Source organism: Galendromus occidentalis, unplaced genomic scaffold, assembly GCF_000255335.2.
Source record: "Galendromus occidentalis unplaced genomic scaffold, Mocc_1.1 scf7180000077204, whole genome shotgun sequence".
Lineage (NCBI taxonomy): Eukaryota > Metazoa > Arthropoda > Arachnida > Mesostigmata > Phytoseiidae > Galendromus > Galendromus occidentalis.
Window position 1 is genome coordinate 3,102 of NW_003805192.1, and position 8,415 is coordinate 11,516.

Sequence of the window (8,415 nt, forward strand, 5' to 3'; positions counted from 1 at the left end):
CTTTTTTCTCGTTGCTCCACGAACATGTTCTATGACTCCGGCGCTCTATTTCTGCGTTGACCGCTGGAAGGGTGGAATAGGTGACTGGCCTTGCCTTCCGGAAAACTGGGGTGTGGTTTGGTTTCAATTTGACAGGGGCTTGGTATTTCGTGCATCTGCCCAAACCATCCGCCAAACCTCTGGAAACTTTTGCTCGAGTTCAATAGCGAATTTTTCTTGTTCGGTTTTCGATCCTGCCGCGTGGGAGATTCTTTTCGGTGAAGCATTCGGATTTTGTTCGCCATCTAGAAGTTTTTCGTAGAAGCATTTGTCTCGTTTGATCCAGTCGAGTCCCAGGAGAGAACATTATTTTGAAACATAACATTTTCCCTCGAACTCGGTGCCATTCAGCTCCACGATGCAATCAAAACTTCCCAGTATGTGTAGAGAAGAGCCATCCGCTTGAGTCAGATCCACGTCTGACTTCCGCAGTTGAGGGGCGCCTAGCTGTCTCCAAGTCTCCTCTGCTAGCAGCGTCACGTCCGCTCCGGTGTCGAGAACGAGGGTGACATCCGATCCGTTTATTCTCACCGATTCCAAGATTCTGCTGTTCTCGAGTAGTGAAATTTTGAGGTGACGAATGTCCGCTCTCTGTTTCGGAGCTCTGCATACGGACGCTTTGAGACCTATTTTGGAACACTTGTTACATTTCGTTTTCGCGAATGGGCAGTCTCGTTTCCAGTGTTTTTCGCCTCAGCGAGAACGAGGAGATAGAGGGGGTTTACCGCGCTGGCGATCCAATTTCATTGAGCTCTTGTGGACGCGGCTCTTCGTTGGAATCTGATCGGAGCTGCTCGTCGCGTCGCGCTTGAGCTGAGTGTAATTGATGAGCTCCGTAGCTAGGCTCTCCAATGTGGTGGATTCCTCATTCCTCGTCTGGTTTGCGTAGAGCTCGAGTACGGAGTTCGAGATCTTCGCGCGCTTAAAGAGTTGACGAGTACCAGGCACTTCAGATTCTCGGGGGAGAGTTTTTCGAGTTCTGCTGCTTCGCCCCTTGAATTTATGATCCCGACTAGATCAGTGAGGTCTTTTCCAACCCCTTTTGTTTGGAGGAACTTGGAACGACGCCTGAATAGCGATGCCGGTTGGCTGAAGAGAGTCTTCAGAGTCTCGATGATATTATCAAGAGACTCGTCTTCTATTCTATTTGGGAGGAGATAGGCGATGAATCGATCGTATTCCTTGACGTTCAACTTAGAGACTATGAAGTTCTTCTTCATTGTCTCTGCGAGAGTCGCTCCGTCCGTGTCTATAACCGGCTTGTAGCGTTTGACCCATTTTTCGAATGTTAGATCGGCTTCCGGGTCATAGTTGAATTTGGGGATGCGATTATTCAAGGAGTCTGTGATCTTCTGCGCATCTGTCGACTGGGAACTTATCAGATCTTTGATTAGGGCCTTCTGAGAGTCCGCTGTCTGAAGTAGAGCAGCCTTGACGGCTTCGTGGATCACCTCCGCCAAATCGTTGAATTGGATCGCCATTTCTCTTATCTTCGTGAGTTTCGATGCTTCTTGGAGACTTTGGCACGTGAAGTCGTTTCACAAGAAGTTATCCTCGTCGCCACTGTTGAAATTGTTGCGGATTCACCGGGTTTTCCCCAGACCTCAGACTATGAGTATAGAGAAGGAGAACACTCGTCTTACGTCGCCAACGGCTAACTACGGAATGAATTTATTATTGACCAGTGGGAGAGTCTGCACTCCACATTCATGAAAGGGGTCATTGCTGGCGCTGAACGCTTTCCGCATACCGCTACAAGATATCAACTTAAGAGTCCGGAGAACACAATGAATTCACTGAGATCACGGCTGTGGCAGTTGCGTATCACAGATTGCAGCGATCCCGAATTCGACAGCGAAACAATGCACAGAGGACTCGCGCGGCTTTTCCCTTTTCAAAATTGTCGGGAACCTCGACCGCTAGTGAAAAGGCTAAGACTATAACTTCGTCGTTGGACTGTGGTCAGCCAACGACTTATATACTTTATTGATCATCGCGTGTCGGCCGATGATTGGACGACAGAGTCCGAGTCTGAACCCAACATCTCTCCCCCATCAAGACCCGAAGCCAAACAGGGACCGGAAGCTCTGGCCTTTCTTGCAGCTTCGAGGGGGCTGTATGCGACTCGGAACGACGGGCGTCCCGACCCTATCCAATGCTTCGTCAGTTACAGTCGGCGGGTGCGATTCACTGGATTCACCTGGAACAACTTCGGAAAAGGGCAGAGAACAATTTTCGAATGACTGCGGGCAATCTTCAAATGTTGAAGATTCCTCGACTCCGGAGACCACGTCAGCCTCCACAGGATCGGAGAGTGGCTGAAGCTCGTAATCTCCCGAGTCGTCAACGTCCGTCTGCGGAAGATCGGAAGAATGTAGGGAGACTGTAGCCGAATAACGCTTCCAGACTTGATTTTTATGGCGAAGCAGAACTCCGGCGACCGTATTGACCCGAAGCATTGACTTGCCTATTAATTTCACAATAGTAGCCAGCACTCGCTCCCCATTTGGTAACTGAACCGTCACTTCCTCCCCCACGGAGAAAGGACGAGGGCGAACTCCATATCTGAGGTCGTATTGTCGCTTGAATCCTTTTTGATACGGAGTGAGATCCTTATGCCCGACCTTTGGCTTATAGAGATCGAACGGCGTCTTGACCTCTCGACCGAAAAACTTTCTGTTCGGCGACTCATTCCCGATGGATGTGTTAGGCGTGTAGTTATAGGCTCGGACGATGGAATCGAGATCTTTCAGATCGACCCCAAGAGAGGACTTGATTGTGCGCACCATCCGCTCGGCCAAACCATTACTCTGCGGCACGTACGGTGCGCAGCGCAGGTGCACGATACCTAAATTCGAGCAGAATTCGGCGAATTCGTGCGAAACGAACTGCGGTCCATTGTCTGAGACGATGGTGTCCGGTGGACCGAAATGCTTGAAAAGCTGATTGAAGTAGGCGATGACGGAGGCAGACGTTGTAGATTTTAGCCATTGAGCGTCTTTTTTTTCGTGCTATCACCAGTGCTATTCTCCGCTCTTGTTCGCTGGTTTTCGATATCTTCGGATTACGAGAATCGAGCCAACCATGGCAGATCTCCATCTTTTTCGTGATACACGCGATTTCCGGGAGTCTTGTCTCGCAAAGACCGACTTCATGTGTAGGGAACGTAGGAACATGCCGTGAACGTAGCGAAGCGAGTTGACGTGCATGTGTTGGGAGAAGTCAGTACTTGAACGGCCAGCGTCCGAGGAGGACGCGTGTGCCCGAGAATAAATCAGTACCCGAGCATAGAGAACGTATTCGAGTAGTAATCCACAGGGAAAACCCCTACATTTAGCAGCGGTGGGATTGACTCGAGTTCTCTGTGAAGAAATCTAAGTGAAGTGACGTGGAGTGTCGAGAAGGAACTGATTTCGATCCAGAATGCAGAGTGACGAGAAACAGCCGCCAGGAGGATTCGGCGACAACGAGTCCATGACTCAAATGGCGAAGGCGATGATGAGATGCATTATGAAGGAGATGATGAAGGAACTCTGGACGCCGTATCAGCTGGAGCCGGGGGTGAAGTCAGGTCGGTGGAGCGAGTCTCGTTCTCCTCGAGAACCGTGGATAGGTTTGCGGGAGCAAGTGAGATCACTTCGCTGTTCGACAACATGATGGCCACAGGTATGACCGCATACCTAACCTCGATAAGCGCATTGATGTACGCTACGACATACATCTCCTTCTCGAAACAAGGCAATCTGTCACCAGCCAAAGCGGCATGTCTTACGAACCAGCTCACAATGGAGTTCGGACATGCAACGGACGCACGCAGTCCAACGTTCGACGCAACTTCGAACTAGCAGGTCATCTGGTAACCAGAGACAATGCTGCTGCGGTTTTCCGTATGTGGAGGACAGACATTCCGATGCGAATTTCGCTTCGACTGCATCTCGTACTCAGCCAAGCGGCGAACAATGGGCTAGCAGCCTTGACGGTGATTAAGGAGTCTGTCACAAATTTCCCTACGTTCAGTTAGGGAACGATTGCAGCCATAATGCCGCGAGATGTGGCGAAAGCAAAATCCCCCATGAAGATTATTGGCGACAATGCATGCTACGCTTCCGGTCCAATGGGCGAATGTTCGAGCACGAAGTATAAATCGCTAACGTACGTAGCCAAAGAGCTGCTGATAAAGTACGGAGGTCCTACATACGAGGGACTGCGTAATTACGCAGGATTCACACGTACGCCGATTCAGAAAGCTCGGATCGATGAACTGATCCGTGAATATGGTGAGACCATCGCTGCAGCAGTCGATGATGGCACTGGGTGCAACGCGGCTACTGAGCTGCTCTTTGCGGCAGATTACTTCTTGCGTGAGCAAGTCGATGAAGCACAGCCCTTCGAGGCTGCAGCCGTAGAGCAGCCAGCTCAGGATGCAACCGTTGTAGAGGCAGTCGCTGAACCTCAGCAACCTGATGAGGATGAAAATCCTGACGTTAACGAATAACTTACGTCCTTTTTGATCTTTTTGTGCGCTGCTTACAGGCGATTAAGTGTATGAAGAAATACATTTTCGTGAGGAATTAATCCTCTTTTTGCCGTTGCGCTTCTTACACGCGCTGTGGCGCACTGTCCTAGACCACCACTAAATGAAGACGCTGAAGTAATCAGGAAGAGAAGTCCGGAAGTGGGCGCACTATGCGTATAATGTCCGTCGAGCAAACTAGCGGGTCTGATCCCAGGCCTAGCCGCTAACTTCACTACACTGGGGATTTGAGCCCCTTGGGTTGAATGACTCTGAGATTAGGATGTAGGCGACCTGTGGATCGCCGCTCTCGATCTCTGACAGATTGTGTGTATGTGTGTGTGCGTGTTGACGGCTCCATGTTTCCGCCGGCCGGTTGCTCGACTGTTAACGGTGGCGCCGTGAGCGGGAGAAACCGGTATGATCGATCCGCGCTGCGCCGAGTGTGTGTTTGCTATACGAGTGCGCCCGACTTCCTAGGGGTTTATTCTTATCTCTCCTGGAGATATAATTGAGATTGATAATGATTCTTATATACACTGATCAATAGGATATGAATAAATATGGATCCTTGATCCGAAGTTCCCCAATAAGTCTCTCTGGTCTCTCTGAGGAAATAGTTGAATGGATTATGGGAAACTAGAATCTGTCGGGAAGGATAGTGTGTTGTGAGTGTAGTGCATGCACAATGGACCTAGTCCGTTCGTCACACTCCCCCCCCCCCGGAATTTCCGGAACCCGGTGTTGGGAATTCTGCTAGAAAGGCATCGCCACGCGCCGCTGATTCGAATTTGAATTTTCCCTCTATGGAGAGGGGAGGGATCGACTAACGGGAAGCGCGCGGCAGAATCGGTCTTTTCGTCTCGACATCGAGAGAAGTAAGACGCGAACTCTGCGCAATTGTGATTCGTCCAATTACAAGATATGTTCAAGGAACAAAGCATGCAACAGCCAATGGGAAACCGCCTCGACTATCGGTGGTCCCCCAGGGGGATGTTCACGGAGGAGGTGAGGCGAATTGATTTGACCTAAATTCCGAAGGTTTGATGATTTGTGAGGCTAGAGGGCTGCTGTTTCTCCTTGAGTGGTGAAAGATTTCTTTTCTTTTCAGCTGATGTATGAGTACCTCATGTTGAATCACTATCCTCCCTGGGAGGTCGACACAATTTCGGCCCTCATCTGGGGGTCCTTGACCGCCGCCGAGCGCCGGCCCTATCAAGCCGCCTCGAAGCGTGCTCAGCGAGGGGGTGCGCGGGCGGCGCCGGGTCAGCTTGGGCTGACTCGGCGCCTCAAATTCTGCGTGCCCCCGAGCTGGCACGCGGAGAGGTTTGTGTGTACCCTACGAGCGCAGTTGGCCCTCGGCCGCCCAGTCACCCTCCAAGAGGGGGAGCAAGCCACGATAATTTGGCTGGGCGCGCGTTTCTTCCCCCCTCGGGGCTTCGACTACGCGACAGTCGACATGTGCCCAGGGCACGACCACCAGGACGCGCCCCCAGGGGGCCGCGAATTTTACTCCCAGTTGTCGATGTACCTCAGGGAGTGCCATCGTGCGGTACCATCGCTGTTAATAAATGACCGGTAGCCGAAAAATGGCGTTTCGAGATGCTGTGGTGTCTTCTTTTGAGGTGTTTCCAGGCTTCTAATGGAAAGAGTTTCCTGATTGGGCGGTTGAGGGTCTGACCCTTTGCCGTTTTGATGGAACATGATCTAGCGTTTTCTGGCTTGATGTTTTCGGGGAATGAGATCACTCTGCACAGCGGCCAGAGTGCTCTGTTGAAACTTTCTCCCTGGAGTAGGCATACGTCTCCGATTTTCAGAGGCAAGCCGAGATTGGTTTCTGTTTGTGGGCTTTCTTGAGGTATTGAAGGTATTCCTCGTGGTATCGTTTCCAGAAGGAGCTTAGGAGTCGTTGTTGATACTTCCATCTCCTCGAGAAAACGACCTTGTCGGAGTCTGTTGGACTCTTGGGCTTCGAGAGGTGTTCTGGGATTATAGTTTCCCTTTATATCCGAACAAGAGGTTCGCCGGGGTGAGGGCTTCCACTTCGTCTGCCCCTGAGGCTACTGTGGTGATTGGTCTGCTGCTCACCATCGCTTCTATCCCTGAGATAATGATTTCTAGGTCACGGAAGTGTGGGATGGCCGAGCCGAGAATTTTTCGGAGTGGTCTTTTAACGGTTTGGACCTGTCTCTCGAAAAAGGCTCCGAACCATGGGGCTGCCGCTGCTGTTTGAAAGCGCCATTCGATGAATGAATTGGCCAGCCAGCGTTTGATTTCCCCATCCTTGATGTGTTCGTAGATAAGTTTCAGCTCTTTTGCGGCTCTTTGAAAGGAGAGACCGTTGTCAGAGGTGATGGTCTGGACCGCGGGAAATCTGTTGATGAATTTCTGTAGCGCTCCTAGGACTTCGACGGTGGATAGGTCCAATGTCAGCTCGAGGTGTATTGCTCGGCTGACTGCGCAGGTCATGAGTAGGATGTAGCTTTTCCCGACCTCGCCGGAATCCTTCTTGTACCTGATTGGGCCCATGAAGTCGCATCCCGTGTGGAAGAATGGGGGTGCTTCTTCGAGTCGGAAGGGGGTAGCGGGGGTGTCGGTAGGTTGGCAGACTCGCTGTGAAAGATTTTGCAAGCCGCGCAGGAGTTGAGCACCTTGCGAGTTATCTTTCTGGCGTGGATCAATAGGAAATCCTCGCGCAGTAGCTGTAGAACCATGTTCATTCCACCGAAGTGGTAGCATCGACGCTCATGGATGTCCTGGACTATGAGTTTGGATAGATTACAGTAGCCTGGCAATATGATTGGGAATTTCTGATCGCCAGACAAATACGGGGAACGCTCTAGGCGTGATTTACAGCGTATGAGGCCGTTTTCGTCGAGGAAGGGATTGTACTGGTAGATGACGCTATTGCGTTTGATTGCCTTGCAGTCGCTTTCGAATTCTTCCTTGAAGTATGATTTTTAAAAATCAGTTGGATGAGCGGCAGCCTAGCTGAGATCAGTTCACTCGGGTCTAGAGAGATGTCTCTGCTTTGTGACGGTGTCGCCCGAAATGAGATCCCCTGCGAAACTCTATCCCTTGCTCCTTGAGCCTTCCGAATCAAACGCTGCATGAGAGCCCAGAAGCGGACTGCTTTGAGCCAGGATGAAAATCTGTCCTCGAAGAATATCCGTCGGTTGTCGTTCGGCTTGGATGACGAAAGGTTCCCGGGAGCATCAGGAAAGTCAAATGAGGGTCGTCGTTCTCACGAAGTCATCCAGCGCTCACCTCATCATCACGAACACAATGGATCCGACGACTCCCTATCACTCGGAAACACCAGTGGTGACAGAGACGACGGCGACTCCCCCGATCATCATTAGATCATCATCAGAGGCACCATCTCTCAATTCGGTGCGCGATCCGGCAGTCGTCACGACGGGCTCGGAACTCTTTCCAACTGAGTTCACGCGGAGACCTCTAACAACTCAGGCTCCTGTGTGGAAAAGATCCTCCACGACCACTGAGCCTCCCCGGTGGGATGTGTTTGATCTGGTGGACCTTCATCCATCACTTGAGCTGTCTCTTCAGCTTTTTCGGTGTCGATTGGTCGCAGTAGGAGAGGTATGTCGATCTCCATCGGAGCGACTCTGTTTACTGCGGCCATTTCCCAAGTCATCGCCTGACCGCAGAAATTCCGGAAGCGTGAGGGCAATAGAGAATGAGTTCAAATGTTGAGCGGCTCCTAGAAGCCAAAATTGGCTTAACAAGAGATCGTGTAGGTGGTACTTGGTATCTTGGTTCCGACTGACGTTCATAGCCTAGGTACCTAATATGTGAATATCCCCTTGATATCCCTTCTCACTTGTACATAAGTCTCCAAT

General features: G+C 51.0%; 1 protein-coding gene across 1 annotated transcript; it reads right to left on the reverse strand.

Annotated features, from left to right (window-relative positions):
- Positions 1-345: 345 nt before the first annotated feature.
- On the reverse strand, positions 346-1,520 carry LOC108864050 (uncharacterized). The gene is made up of 3 exons (XM_018638930.1): positions 1,077-1,520; positions 765-960; positions 346-665 (listed from the first exon to the last, which is right to left on the reverse strand). Exons 1-3 carry the CDS (start codon positions 1,518-1,520, stop codon positions 346-348), a joined length of 960 nt encoding a protein of 319 aa, XP_018494446.1.
- Between the last annotated feature and the right edge of the window lie 6,895 nt (positions 1,521-8,415).

What these genes read in the sequence shown, in the direction of transcription:
- LOC108864050 (XM_018638930.1), bottom strand. Translation starts at nt 1,520, where the DNA reads ATGGCGATCCAATTCAACGATTTGGCGGAGGTGATCCACGAAGCCGTC. An exon ending in AGTTCCTCCAAACAAAAGGG is followed by an intron (nt 961 to 1,076) that starts GTTGGAAAAGAC and finishes CAACTCTTTAAG; the next exon opens with CGCGCGAAGATCTCGAACTC. An exon ending in GAAATTGGATCGCCAGCGCG is followed by an intron (nt 666 to 764) that starts GTAAACCCCCTC and finishes GTTCCAAAATAG; the next exon opens with GTCTCAAAGCGTCCGTATGC.